The sequence below is a fragment of the Carassius gibelio genome, chromosome A19, assembly GCF_023724105.1.
Source record: "Carassius gibelio isolate Cgi1373 ecotype wild population from Czech Republic chromosome A19, carGib1.2-hapl.c, whole genome shotgun sequence".
NCBI classification, from domain to species: Eukaryota; Metazoa; Chordata; class Actinopteri; order Cypriniformes; family Cyprinidae; genus Carassius; species Carassius gibelio.
In genome coordinates this window covers 23,482,449-23,497,763 of record NC_068389.1, presented here as the reverse complement: position 1 = coordinate 23,497,763, position 15,315 = coordinate 23,482,449, and the positions used below count along the sequence as shown (strand labels likewise).

Sequence of the window (15,315 nt, the reverse complement as noted above, 5' to 3'; positions counted from 1 at the left end):
GGAAGGCGAAGGCCCCCTCTTCCTTTGGAATGTATCTTCTCGACACAACTGTCACTTTTTCATTTATGATGCACTAAATTAGGTGAAAATCTTTGGTTTTATTTTCATGTAGAAAATACATTATATATATATATATATATACAAAAATTAAGTGCTAAAATGTATTTATAGATATAAAAATGCAAAAACAAAAAAATTGAATCAAAACTTATTTAGAAGACAAGCAAGGGTATTGTGAAAACAACTTCAAAACAGATAATGCAGATAAAATTAAACTTAAAAATAAAGGTTCTTTACTGGCATTAGTTGCTCAGTGAACAACCTTTAACATCCATGGAAACTTTCCATTGCACTACTTAAATGTTTTTAAAATCAGCCTTATTTTTAAAAGCGTCCTCAATTCTTACCAGTTTAAAGGTACGTTACACCCAAATCTATTGCACAGATAAATGTTCAGGTGCATTCCATAGCTACATGAACCCACTGCGTCCAGAAGACAAAACACTGCTAGAGATAGTGAACTCGTCCGAGTGTGCCTGTGCCGGTGACTAGTATATCCGGCTGTCCGTTCCTCCAGATCTCCCTGACGATCCGTTCTCTCTCCTCCAGTCTCCTGGCTCTCTCCAGCTCGTCCGCTGAAGCGAACACATTCACACTCTTAATGGTTCCGTTCAGCAGGGTCTGATCGCTCGTGGGACTCACTGCAACCACTGGGACTTGTAGGTCCTCGTCATCTCCTTCCTCACTTTGGTCCTCTTCCTTGTCTTCGTCCTCCCCGCTGGATTCTTTCAGTCGTCTCTTGTCGGGTGAGGAGGGTGTTTTTGTTTTTGTTTTTGAACGCGGTCGGCAGGCGATGCCCAGTATGAGGAGGACCAGGGCCAGCAGAAGACCTGAACTCACACCCAACACGAAGTACAGCGCGAAGCTCTCCATGTTCTCTGTGTTCAAAGGAAAGGAAAACTGTCAAGAGCATGACCAAGTCATATTTCATAACAATATTAATAAATATATATAACTTAACATCAATAAAATACAGTAAAAACTGTATTTATTAATTTAATACTAATGTTATTAATATTATTTTAATTTAAAATATATGTTTTCTGTTCTAATTATCCTTCACAAAACATTCTGTTTAGCTGATCTGGTGCTCTGAAAACATTAACACTGTCAATGTTGAAAACAGTGCAATTGAATATTTCCTTAAACCATTACATTTATTTGAAATAGAAATCTTTTGTAGCAGTACAGATGTTTTTACCGTCACATTTGATCAAGTGAATACACACGCACACATTTCATAATTTCTAGTAAATTGAAGTTGCGATTTCAAGTAAACTTCAAACATTACGTTTTCTAGACTGATTTGACACTAAAGAAAAATCTTAAACCCCAGAGAAAAGTATTTTAGGAACATTTAAGCCATTACTCATGAAGTCAGTTGTGTGAGGCCAAATCAAACTGAACACACTGAACACTAAGGAATGGGTTGTTATTTTGTTCTTGGGGTCAGAAGTGCACAATGTTCTGGGCACACAAAACCAAACCAAATCTATATAAAGTGCTTAGCCATGTGCCTTCCACTGCTTGATTTCTTACCCTGGGCAGTAATGAGTTGTTTGTGTTGAATGCTCTTATTCACCTGTTATATGAGCGTACGTAGCCATGCTGTTACTCAGCAGCCCCATGTCTTTGCGTATGGGGTTCATGTTGGCTTTATCGTGTTTTTCGCTTTCTTCTCTACTTTCTCACCTTGACCTTCAGCTTGACCCCTGTGTTAGAACAAAATGCATATAGTTCAGAGACATTATATTTATAGTATATTTTACGTTTATGCAACTTGCCCCTGACTTTAGGTAGACTATCATTCATGTTCGTTACACAAACAACGCAAAGATTAATACTTAATGTTAGGGCTTTTGAAAAACCAACAGAGATGCTTGCTTTAGCATTGCAAGAACAGCTAAAACAACATGCCCTTCTATGCATAACTAGACACATAGGCTCTAACTTATTTATTTTGGACACTGAGGCTGAAATTGCGCTAACTGTGCCATTAAGCAGCATTATATCAGTCTCTTTCCACACAGGCCATATGTAACTGCTGTTGTTATTGCATTGACTCAGATCTCCCTCTTTGCTCCCAGACCACTTCTCCGATTTTTCTCACAGGAACCGAGATACTGTGAAGACATTCACATGCTGCTCAGGGTCTGCGTGGGAATCTTCCCTGGGAAACTGGGAAGGATCCAGCTTGTGTCACTCTCTCTCCGAGATGGAAAAGAGGAGGGGGAGAATTAAAGCTGAACATCTGGATTCCCCAAGCTGGAGCCGGACGAGTCCTGGATGTTTCCTTGGCTGGAATCTCCTCCGGCCCAAGTGAGGAAACAATAAAAGCATGTGACTATAAATGCGGTGACTCCATGTGTGCGTCCACACCGTAAAAGCCGCAGACGCTGAGACCATGCCGAGATCACGGAAGAGGTGCCATGTTTTGTCTTCCTGTTTGTTTCCTCTTGGGGCCTGTAATTACAGTAAACTTTAATCTACGCCATCAAGTCCCAAAGTCTCAGCCGCCCTGATCCCTATCTGCCATGCTCTTGGCAGAACGAGGGCACACGTTTAAGTGCACTGGAGTGAAGCACATTATGTTCTGTTGACTGTGGCTGTATTTATGCAACATTCATTGGTCAAAATGTCTACTAATTCCCTCACAGATGCCTGAAGTAATATTTTGCCGTTCAGAGGTTGCTGATCTCTCATAGCTCATTAACTTAATGATTTCAGTTATCATTTCAGATGTCAATAATAATAAATACACACATTTAAGATAATGTACATCTGTTCTCTTTGCATCAGAAATCCCATTAGACAAAAATATCAAAATATGTAAATACAACTGGATAAAACAAAACCCATCTTCATTTCAGGCTGCAAAAAAGAAAGGGGAAAAAGGGGGTTATTTTATAGACCCACTGTAAATTATTATACTTTATATAAACATTATTAGCATACGAGTAAATTTAAGCAATAAAATACTTTTGGGAATTGAATGTTTAAATGCAAGCAGGTGTTCTTGTCTTGTGGCGTCTCAGTTTTGTGTTGTGCTCTGCAGTCCTGTGAAGCCCCTCCCGTGTGGTTTAGCAAACACAAACTACATTCTATCACACAAACAAATGGCAAACAGGAACTAGGATACCAGGACTATGAGATTACACCGGAAGCTTGTAAACATTGTCAAGTAACGCTCCAAGTACCAATTAGTGTGGGACGTACACCAAATGTTCCAAAAAAATATTCCTTTTAGTGACACAGCAGAGCAGACAGACCAAATGCTCTGTGTTCTGCCCCACAGCCGTGAGTCATCGGCAGTTCGACACAGGACAAAACATCTCAAACATACCATCAGGCACCTGTCAGAGCCTTTCCCAGAAGAGCAAACCTGCAGAAGGGCATGTAGCAGCAGAACCCGCTGAGCGCAGGCTATTCTGCATATTCTCCTATCATCTCTAAAATCCAAACTTTAAGAGCATCTTTTTTTCAAGAGGTATTATATAGTGACATTGTTTACAATATTATAATACATGTTTTAAGTGTTTTTGTTCATAGTATGTTCCAAGAGGTTTAAAGCTGCAGTAGGTAACTTTTGAAATTTTTTTTTTTTTATATTTATTAAACCTGTCATTATGTCCTGACAGTAGAATATGAGACAGATAATCTGTGAATAAAATCAAGCTCCTCTGGCTCCTCCCAGTGCTCCTATTGCCATTTGCAGAAAGTCATCCGCTAACGGTAAGAAATAACAAATCAGAGCTGCGGTCCGTAACTTTGTTTGTGTTCAAAATGTAGAAAATGTATATAATAAGCGAGTACACCATGAATCCACTTTCCAAACCGTGTTTTTAGCTTGTCCTGAATCACTAGGGTACAGCTATAATAAGTGTTTATATTCGGACTATTTTAGATTGCTTCGGGGATACCGCGGCGGAGTAACCCAGTAACGTTTGTGATTCTTCATAGACATAAACAGAGAGAAGTAGTTCCGGCTACGATGTTCTTCCGCAAGACGCAAGCAGTTCTGTTTATTAACGGCTAGAGCGTCAGAAGTTACCAACTGCAGCTTTAAGTATACAGTCATTTATAAAATGTAAGAATTTTGGTTTGCAAAGAGTTGCCACCTTTTTATAACATTGCATATGTTGTTGCTATACAGCTTCTGTGTCGTGGGTGGTTGCTAGGGTGTTGCAATGCAGTTTCTAAGATGTTGTGGGTATTTGCTATGGTGTTGCTATCCAGTTACTAATGATTGCTACACAATTTCTAGGCTGAAGTGAATGATTAGGGTTAGTTAGGGTGTTGTTATACAGTTTCTAAGATATTGTGGGTCTTTGCTAGTGCATTGCAATGCAATGTAGCTGCTAGGGTGTTGTGGGTTGTTGACAGGGTCATGTGGGTGGTTGCTATGGCATTGCTATACAGTTGCTAATGAATTGCTATGCAATTTCTAGGCTGATGTGAGTGTTTTCTAGGTTGTTTTCATGCAGCTATACTGCAATGCACTAACAAACACCTGCAACATTGCTGTGCAGCTGCTAATGAGTTGCTATGCAATTTCTAGGTTGATATGAGTGATTGCTAGGTTGTCTCTTCCCGGTGTTGTGAGTAGTTGCTAGGGCATTGCTATGCAGTTGCTAGGGTGCTATCGGTTGTTGCTAGGACATTGCTATGCAATTGTTAATGTGTTGCTGTACAATTTCTGTTGTAGTTGCTAGTTTGTTTCTACAAAGTTGCTTTGTTTGCTTTGTGGGTGGTTGACAGGTCTTTAATATGTGGTTACTAGGGTCAGAAGAGACCCTAGTAACTGTATAGGCAGAAGAGTCCAACCTTAATTCTGTGATATTCTGTTTTTCTTATGATTAACAGTATATGGTGATTTTTATATTGTTTATATGTTGATATTAACTTTTTTTATATGGTGTTTGATGTGACTAGAGTCACTCCTTCAATATAAATCTGTGGGATTTATCAACTGATTATATGTTTTTTTTTTTGTAGACAAAAATCTTAAAAGTAACAGCAAGCTCTAAGGTAAACTAATCCAGTCATATTACACTTTTATCTGAAATCTGAACAATTTCACAAGCCAAATAGTTTTGATGTTTTATCCTTTTAATAAAAACGATGTTTTATCCTTTTAATAAAAGTGAAGTATATAATTTCTTACCTTTTCTAACGAACCATCGTTTCTATCCAGATCGTCCTGGTGGAGGAAAGATGAGTCTCGTATCCAGAGGCGCAGTGACCTCATACACAGGCAGATGAAGTGAGGTGCTTGAGCTCCAAACACACACTCTTTCTTTCTTTCTCTTTCTCTCTCTGTCTGTCTACTCAAACGTGTCTGTGCCTGACATCAGGAGAAGCAGCAGAAGTAGACCTCTGTGCTCACACTTACACAGTGGCTCTCTCTCTGGGACCAGAGCATTGGAGAGCAGTTTGGGCAGAGGGAGGTGTTTCCTGTCCGAGGGGAAAATAGAGTCAAGGAGGGGCAAACAACATGAGACTAGAATTTACACCCACGGGATGGCAGTGCGATCCAGGCCACATTTCACACCCGCTGGTCACCAGATCAGTGTAAACCTCCTCCTCAGGTACACACATGTATATCTGAGTGTGTTGTGTGGGTGTGTAAACCACAGAAAAACATACACCTCTTTAAGCTCAGACAGACTATAGATGCTGTACTAAATGTAGCAGCTTAAATATAGTTTGAATGTATGGTCTAGCATTGTTTATACATTATATAGTGGTCTCAGAAATATTTTTTTATGCCAGGTACCCTAAAAGAGTACTTAAAAGATCACATCAACCTCAAAACCTCAATATCACCATCAAAATAAAAATATCAACATATAAACCATATAAAAATATCACCATATACTTTTAATCATATGAAAATCAGAATATCACAGAAACTTAAGGTTGGACACTTCTGACGCTAGTAATCGCATATTAAAACCCTGTCAACCACCCACAAAAACCTAGCAACTGCATAGCTACTTATTTGCAAATGTTCTGTTTCTGTTTGTCTTCACTTTAAACATTCAAGCACTCCCCTAAATCATGTTTCTTTCAGCATGTGCAGGCTTGAATAAGGCCGACCGCCCACCCTCCGGGACGGGCCACGTCAAGCATGCCAGAAAGCTCTCTTGTCTGTTGAAGGTTAACCCTGTGGGGTGGAACAGGAAATGTCTGCAGTGGTCACAGCGCCTGCTGCTTTGGGCTGCAGCTGGATTTAAAGAGCTCTTTGTGCTCCCATCTGACAAGGATTTAAACACATGAAGCGACTCTTAACTGTATGGTATCCCAAGCAACAGCAACAGCCAGTTACAACCTTTTATCTTTAACAGTACAGTGAACCATGCTCTTCAGATGAGTTGAGTCTGATGGAGATGAAAGACCATAATGTGGGCAACATACTCATTTGAGCAGGTGCATGCTGGGGAAATTTAGGATGTGGAAAGCCCAGTGAGATTGAACACCTTGAACACTGAGTTGAGCATGCCCCCAAATGTCCCAGATTTAAAAGAATTAAAAGTTTATTCATATGCAGCATGTGGTAATTGTCATATTGTGTAATGTTTGTTCATTTGTTTACCAGAATATTCCAGTGTCCAGACAGGAATGAGGTTTAAGTCATTGCAAAGATGATGATTATGTGGTCACAGAAAATCCTGCGACCTCATACGCAATGCCAAAATATACACAGCGTTCTGGAAGCTAAATAATATTGTTACAAAATAAGATGTCTCTTGCCACATTGCCCACAAACAAGCTTGCCATGTTAGAAGATTCCCGTCCAATCCAGGACTGTTCTGTTAAATATTTATATGATCATATGAACTAATCACCAATTCTGATCTTATTTTGCAGTATAAAACATTAACAGAAACAGTAATTACACAGCAAACAATGTTTTTGAATTGCACAAATAAAGGCCGTAAAATACCAATATTTGCATTTAGACAATTATTGTGGTTAAGAAATACTGACATCACAATTTAGAGACAAAACAAATATTAAAAGTTACGTTTTAAACAAGCACAAGCATCAACATGTCGATCATGGTTATTTCACTGTTTATTGTTTTTTTTTTTCAAACCACTAGAGCAAAACAAAATAAACAGAAATAACTTTGCCCACACTTTTCCTAGAGACACTATTCAGAGCTTGTTCGATCACCAACCAGCAACATTTTAACTATATATTCCTTTTTCGCTCCATGATTGCATTGCTTAATGAAAAATAAAACTGTGCATTACAAAACCATCTATTTGACAAACATTAGTTTCTCAGAAAATCTATTTGTTCTTAGAATATTCTTTGCGTCCACTGCTTGCTCCAAAGTTTCGCACACGGTGTATTTTTGCGAGCTGGGTCTCTATTGTCTCTATGATGTTCATGTGGTCTGGGATGTGGACGTAACGCACATTTCTGCCAGTGATGAACAAGTCGTCCATACTGGACATGAATCCACGTCTGTCCCTGTACAGAACCTTCTCCAGCCGGATGTTCATGAAAGCATCGACGTTAATAATGCGTCCCCTCGCTGTGCTCTCATCTCGCAGGTCAATGGTGGTCACCTGGCCATGCAGACCCTGCAGAAGAATCACCAGACTGTTCTCAGCAATGGTGCGCTCACGAATGGAATGGCTCACGACGTCCATGTTCACCTGTGCACAGAGAATCACTAACAATCAAAGTAATTTGTCTTGCAGTGTGAATAATTTAAGAATCACTTTTTTTTGTATTTTATTTATTTTTATGGCACCAAAAAGAGAAACTTGATGAAAATTATAACAATGATTCTCTGCCAATTAATTGTAAAAAGGTAGCTCTGTACAAATATATGATTTGTATTACAATTTGAGCTACATGCTCAGAATTTTTATTTAGATGTTTCTGAGCATGTGCATACGTGCATATTTTTGAGAGGCTCTGCTGACAGACAAACCACACATTGCATGGAAAATATGCAAATTAGGTTTCTTGTCTAACAAAGAGAAATCCAGAATGAAAAGTAAATAATGTAAGTAAAAATTAACTTTTAGTCAAACAACAGTTAGTTGACTTTAAAATCTTATATAACAAAATATCAAACAAAGTATTTAAAGACATTTTAAAGCACTAAAACATAAGTAACAAACATTTTATATATACACGGTATTTTATTATATATATATATATATATATATATATATATATATATATATATATATATATATATATATATATATATATATATATATATATAAATAACATTTCAACAGAATATTATTTTTGTTTTTAAAAATTATATGTATGTGTGTGTGTGTGATGATCTGTTTCCAGTCACAATCATAGTTTGGCTATAGTACTGCTTTCCTGAAATCCTTATTGAATCACATATGCCACCTGCAGTAAAAACATTCATTTTATTACCTTCCTTTGTGTTGTCTAACATGTCCAAAACATCATGTTTACATTCTAGTTTCTAGCGCCGCGCTTCGTCAAATTCGTCGCAGAGGAACGTGACGTCATCAAGACGTACCGGATTAATGTCGCGCGCGCTCCCTCTAGTGAGCATAGACAGTAAAAGAAAGCCAGTAGCGAGTGGTGACCATTGTGATGTCTCGGATAAACAGTATCGTAGCAGAGTTGCCAGGTTTTCACAACAAAACCCGTTCAATTGTTCATTATAACTAGCCCAAAACTAATTTACGGTAGTCGCGTTTCGAGGGTTCCTCCTGTACAAATCGCGTTTTTTAGGAATTTACTTGTTTTTGTTTTTGACGGGGTTCCCTTTGTTCCCCATTTCAGGGGCTAAAAGTAGTTATTTGTCGTAATTTTTTCCAGTGGCTATTTCTCAGTTCTCATTTCAGGTTTATTCCTGATTTCAACTGTAGTTCAAGGAGAAAAAAAAACAGGTTCACTGCTGGCCATCTGCGGTTAATTTGAGAATAGCTTTGTTTGATATGTGAAATACTGTCTGAAAAAAAAAGTATAATATCTGTTTTTAACATGTATTACATGGTATGTAATGTGTTTTAGTGCTAAATCTGAGCAGTAAAACAATTATGAAACAATAAAACAGTAAAAATGTTAAACATTCAAAAATCCCAAACTTCTGTTGAGCTTTAACTCCCTATAATTATTTGAATAAAATGTTTTTTTTTTCTTCCCTTACACACTTACATTTTTTTGATTTTTATGTTAGTTAAAACTATTTTGTACACAGTATCTATACATAAAAAAGTACCTTGTTAAAAGTTTGACAATTTTGAAAACAATATAGAGAATTTCAGTGATTAAAGAAAGAAAAAAGAAAACAATTGAAAAATAAATCTAACCCATGTGAACTTGCACCAACATGTATAAATTATATTGAAGGTTATACTGTTGACGCTTGTCTAAATCTATGTTGGTTTTCTGTCAACAGAAAGAAACGCCTTCTCTTCCAGGGAACTCAAAATGCTTTCATTTTCAAAGCTAAATCAGTCATTGCATGTCAATCATACATATTAAACTGACATTATGGACACAATGAGTTTTTTATGAAGACAAACTCAGATGTTTTATTTTTCAACTGCTTTAAAGTTTTTGTATGAATGTCAGGCATTTCCAAACCTACCATTTTTTTCTGTTACAGTTCAGACCTACCAAATGTTTCCTGACTCACAATCTACAGAGAGTGACCTTTACAGCTCATCCATCATGGCCAGCAAGTCCTCCCCCTTGTTCCCGGGTTCCTCTGTTGGGCTTCTCCCTTCATCAAATTCTCCCGCTATACGTGCCAGCTCAGTGCTGGCCAGCTGATCCTGAGAATACCAAGGTAAACATTTTAAAAAAAAAAGTGATTTATATTGAGCCATTTACTGAAACTTAGAGTTTGGTATTAATACATAAGGAGTAAACTTATGACTGAGTCACTAATGACAAAAAAATTTAATGATGTGGTTTGGGATTACCACAAACACAGTATGCACGTATTAAATTTTTTTAGGGCACTTGACACTTGACAAGAGATAAGTGCAAACTCATAAAACAATCCTGAGTTAACAGAAACAAATGTGTGGTTGCTTCTTTTGGTGTTAACTTCCTAGTAACTCACATTTGAATCAAAAAATAAAATCATTGCCAAAAAGCTCTCAAGTTAAGCTCACCCTGGAGCAATGCTTGTGTTTCTTAGTAAATCATAGTTTTACTAATAGCATAGGGCATTCCCAGCCCTGGGCAACAAAATAAAGAAAGACAAGGACATGAGCAGATTTGTAAATTGCATGAGACGGCACCTGTGTGGCTTGTATGCTTATGACTCCAGATGATTGATGCTCCATTCCTACTGAAATTCCACTGAAAAACATTTTGAGAGATTTGGTTATATAAATAAATGTTTTTACCTGTGATTTTCAATCATGCCTTCTGAATTGCAAACAATTTCAGACCTTTATGAATCAGGCATCACTAGTTTTGATTCTAAACAGCTGGGGAAAAAAAACAACTTAATTGCTGAAATAAAAGTAATTTTTTTTTTAACATTTAAGTTACATTTTGGATTTACATAACTATAATAACTCTCTCTCTCTCTCTCTCTCTCTCTATTTAACTATAATATAATATAATATATATATATATATATATATATATATATATATATATATATATATATATATATATAAACTATAATATAATAGTAGTAATATAAAAACTATAACAACTATTTGGATTTAGTTAACTATAATAAAAAAATATATAGAGAGAAAGCTACTATTTTATAGCATATTTTATATCATATATGGTGTTTTATAATATATGTTTAATAGTTTGTAATATATTTTATATTTGACATTTATATATTTCAGTATAAGCCTACATAAGAAAATGAAGCACACATTCGGGGATCTGTGTGGCTCCTGGCAGGATTATGCCTGGATTAGTAATGCTTACATGCCCTCATCCTCCTGGTCTAAGGTTAACAGGTTCACTTTGAAACCAGGATCCACATTTGAGAGTTTCTGCACCTCCATTCCACCCATCAGTTTAGCGAGCAGGTTGAGCTCCTCTGTGGCCAGAGGATTGGGCGCAGTGTCTGTCTGTCCACATCATGTTCCGATTTGCACACAAACACACAATGACACCCAGAGATTTTATCCAAGATAAACATTTCAATAAATCTACATGTTACCAATATAATAGTATTATATTGTATAGTATAATATTATTATTAGACTATTAGTTTTTCCTCAAAATGAGCAGGACTTCTGGAATCTGGCATGATGCCTACAGTAAGGGTGTACCTGCTTTGGTTTATTTGTTCTGTTAGAGGTGCTTGATGGATCCATGTCTTCATGTGAGGGTGTGTTGTACCTGTACAGATGTCAACAGAGATTCATACACACACACACACACACACACACACACACACACACACACAATCTCTCATACGTTTGTGAAAAATACAGTAAAACAGTAATATTCTTAAATATTATAAAAACTTCAAATAATAGTTCTCCATTTTAATATATTTTTTAATATATATTAAAATGTAATTTATGCTGCTTAATATTTTTGTGGAAACCATGATATATATATATATATATATATATATATATATATATATAGATATAATGTAGATATTTCATAATTCTTTGAGTAAAAAGTTTGGAACTTTGGAAAATATTTTTTTGTAACAATGTAAGATTCTTTACTGTAACTTGATTATTTAAATGCATCCTTGCTGAATATAACTATATTTTTTTATATTAAATAAGTATCTTTTTAAATGAAATGGTTAATTAATTTTTATATTGCATTTGAAATATTCTTAAATTTATAATATATAATACAATATATTTACTACATTCTATTTATATAAGTTTACAATATTGGAAAAAAAGCAGTTGAAATTCCTAACTATTAATTTTGATATTTACATGTTGGTGCCCAAAAGTGTGATCCTGTCCCCAGAGAGGTCAAATGAACCCTGGTGTGTAGCACTCTTGTAGCTTCCTCCACTGGGAAACCTAGTTCTCCTCACCTCTCGGCCTTTAGCATTAAACCACCTGTGAGACGAGAATGTTTAAAGAAATTCTGAAGGAAGTGCATATGAGTTGTATGACAGTAACAATGTGATCTTATTTCCACAAAGCCTCTTTGTTTCCCAGTGAAAAGTTATTTCATCTGCATCACCTGATTAAACCAGGAGCCTCAGATCCGTAAGGCACCGGCCCCGAGGTCTGCAGCACAAAATGGCCATTTGGGTTCTGGATCTTTTCGTTCAAGAAAATCGAGACCTGATGAAAGAACATATCACAAAGTCTCATGAAATCAGTAAGTGTCACTACGACTGCATGACAAATGGCTACGCTTGAATGATCTTACAAAATAAATGCCATGACTGATTTGCATACAACCGTATGATCTGGCAGTGATCCAGTTCAAACACTATGGCAATAAGCTGTCACTAACAAACTGCTCACCCTGATTTGCATATCTTGAAAGAGAACGAGCAGCGTATGTCGGAGGAGTTGAAACTCACCATCGGATAAGGGTGTGTATACCTTAGAAAGAGGTGCTTTTTTTAAATTCGTCAAGTGTGAAGAAAAGCAACTTGATGTGTGATAGATTCTCAATAGAGATCAGTTCATAGGGAGATATAATTATATATTATTACACAAGATTTACACCACATTTAGAAACTAGGAGCAATCTAGTTCTTGGTAAGCGACTGGAATTTTACCTCAATAAGCTGTCTCTGGGCTTCACTGATCTGGTTAATTAGGCTGGGATTATCCTTAACCAGTTCCTTGATGGTGTCCGTGTGGTTGAAGGTGATAAGCAGTAAATCTTGTGGACGTGGACACAGAACGATCTGATACTTAAAGGCCATAGTCATCAAATCGTACAGCTACATTAAAGATAACAACACTAATGTAAACCGGAAATTGGTCATAAATTGTGAACATTTTTGTGCCAAATGAGCTGAAACAATGTGCTACGTGTGGTCTAATTTAACTGGTTTGATTCAAGTAAGAAATATTATTTAATATTACTGAATGTAACTAACTTTTATCTGAGCTGGAACAAGTAGAAATAGCACCGTTTTATAGTTACATTATAAATTGTTAAATGCTATTGGTGTGCTATTTCTCTAAATCACTTTGAGTTATTAAGTTAAATCTTTAGCTAATAATGTATTTAATTACACGCACTCTATAGGAAAACTCAATGCAAAAAGAAAAAAGAATGTGATTCACAATTGTTTTGCCTGGGGAGAGGATGAGTTCATACCTTATCCATGCTGGCCGGGTTTAGACGCATAATAGAGGCATGTGCTATCCGTGTCAAAACTGTCCGCAGGGCTCGGTGGGAGTACAGATCCTGCGGCCGCAAGAGCTCCCCTAGAAAAGCCTTATTGAACATAGTGCCCACTATATCATTCATTACTATAGAAAGAACATGAGAAAGATGAGTGAGAAAACAAACAAACATTGAGACAGGAGTCAAATCTTAAATATCACAGAAATAAGAAAGAAAACAGAAAAGAAGCTGCTGTTTGCATCATGATTTTTGTACAATAGTTAATTATGGGTTTGATTATGAAATAAAGACATTATATGAAGTGTGAATTTTTTGAATTACTTTTATTTGGGTATTGTCATTAAAAAAAAAATAATAATAATGTACCTCTTTTCCTGTCATCATCTGTCCAACGGCCTGCAAAATTGCAAATAACCTGCATTAAGGACACATTTCTGTTACATCTGAAGAAGTTCAAGCAGTTCCCCTCCAGGAGTCTTACCACAGGATGTAGTTTAGTGTAGGGTAATTGAAAATTATGCATGGTACATGAATCTTTTCACTGTCAGTTACCTTCTGACAGCAGCTGAGATCACATCAAGCATGTAAACAATTATAATTTTTTTTTTCATTATATTTGCATTATACATATTTTTTAATTATATTTGACGCACTAGTTTGTTGGCAGCTTACTAAAGCGTGATTTCGTTAGTTAGGCAGCTATTGTGTCTATATGGGGGGGTCGAAACTACTGTTGGTTACCTCTCTGAGTTTCATCATCGTTCTCATCCTGCGCTCGGAGGCGCTGGTCCAGAATGTAGATCATTTCTCCGCCGAGGTTTATGATGAGCAAAGGAAGAGTTCTTTGAGACATGTTGAAAAGTGTTATTGTACGCCTTTATTGGGTTTTTGTTTTACTCTGCTTCTAGCGGGGCATTATGACGTCACGTAATGCCACGCTGACCTGCTGCTCCTGCGCGCGCGCTCACACACACACACACACACACACACACACACACACACACACCTGTCATTACAGACGCGCGCGGTGGATGGATTATTAGTAGCTACTGAATACATGTTCCATTCTATTCATTCATTCATTCAAACAAAATTTCAGTTAACAATCGATCAATTAGTTTTGGAGGCAGCTGGTGTATTTGTCACACTTTAGATAGTTAAAAGTAGTTTATTGATTTTTTGATGCATTTATTTCCAGTTTATTGATTTTTTTTTCCAGTTATGAAACTGCAAAAAGAGCTTAACTGTAAAAGAATAGCATTAAAATATTTCAAATCAAATTTGTTTTGGCTAACTAAATATATAAATAAATATATATAACATATATATGCCCCAAGCTGCCTTGTAAAATATCCTTTTCCTGAAAACACGTACCCTTTAAGTTAATATCTACCTTCCTCACATATATACAATGTCGTGTCATTATTTAAAAGGTGCCAAAATTCTATTCATGTAAGATGTTCCTTCGTTATTGCTCTTAAAAACTTTATAAAAGATGATTTTCATATGCTATCTGTACACAGTGAAGGAATGGATACTGTTTAGGCAAATGTAGTCAAATTCTGGATAACTGCCTCAGTTAAAGATGTAAAGTATATGACAAAAGGAAAGACTGCAAACATCACTGTTTTTTTACTTGAACTGTCTGATGCCAAGGTCAAAAATATTCAGGGCAAACTACTTATCTTTTTATCTTCAACACATGATTGCTCTAGTAAGTATAATTATTTTTAAATAATTTTTGTTGTTGTTGTTTGAAAATCATGATGTAACACATTCCCAAATATGAAATAATGTTTAATGTGTTTATTTTGGCATGATGGCAAAATGCAAATTAATTTTACTGAGAACTCTTGCACTTTAAACATGTAGAGCTGAAGTTTGGATTACTCAAGGTTTTAAAGTTGTTATTTGCTGTCAAGAGCACGAAACCAGCTGTTAATGATTGCTTTTTTAAAA

At 36.3% G+C, this 15,315-nt stretch overlaps 3 protein-coding genes across 3 annotated transcripts; all 3 read right to left on the bottom strand.

Annotated features, from left to right (window-relative positions):
• Nucleotides 1-78: 78 nt before the first annotated feature.
• On the bottom strand, nt 79-5,467 carry LOC127935491 (protein eva-1 homolog B). The gene is made up of 3 exons (XM_052533407.1): nt 5,225-5,467; nt 1,643-1,772; nt 79-938 (listed from the first exon to the last, which is right to left on the bottom strand). The coding sequence occupies exons 2-3, from the start codon at nt 1,707-1,709 to the stop codon at nt 508-510; spliced, it is 498 nt and encodes a 165-aa protein (XP_052389367.1). The 5' UTR covers nt 1,710-1,772; nt 5,225-5,467; the 3' UTR covers nt 79-507.
• Nucleotides 5,468-7,119: 1,652 nt separating this feature from the next.
• On the bottom strand, nt 7,120-7,724 carry LOC127935493 (U7 snRNA-associated Sm-like protein LSm10). The gene has a single exon (XM_052533409.1). The coding sequence runs from the start codon at nt 7,722-7,724 to the stop codon at nt 7,359-7,361; it is 366 nt and encodes a 121-aa protein (XP_052389369.1). The 3' UTR covers nt 7,120-7,358.
• A 1,993-nt stretch (nt 7,725-9,717) lies between these two features.
• On the bottom strand, nt 9,718-14,275 carry LOC127935475 (protein OSCP1-like). Its single transcript, XM_052533376.1, has 11 exons — nt 14,098-14,275; nt 13,723-13,752; nt 13,327-13,481; nt 12,776-12,943; nt 12,516-12,596; nt 12,226-12,329; nt 11,970-12,098; nt 11,334-11,403; nt 10,984-11,129; nt 10,329-10,389; nt 9,718-9,854 (listed from the first exon to the last, which is right to left on the bottom strand). Exons 1-11 carry the CDS (start codon nt 14,207-14,209, stop codon nt 9,735-9,737), a joined length of 1,176 nt encoding a protein of 391 aa, XP_052389336.1. The 5' UTR covers nt 14,210-14,275; the 3' UTR covers nt 9,718-9,734.
• Between the last annotated feature and the right edge of the window lie 1,040 nt (nt 14,276-15,315).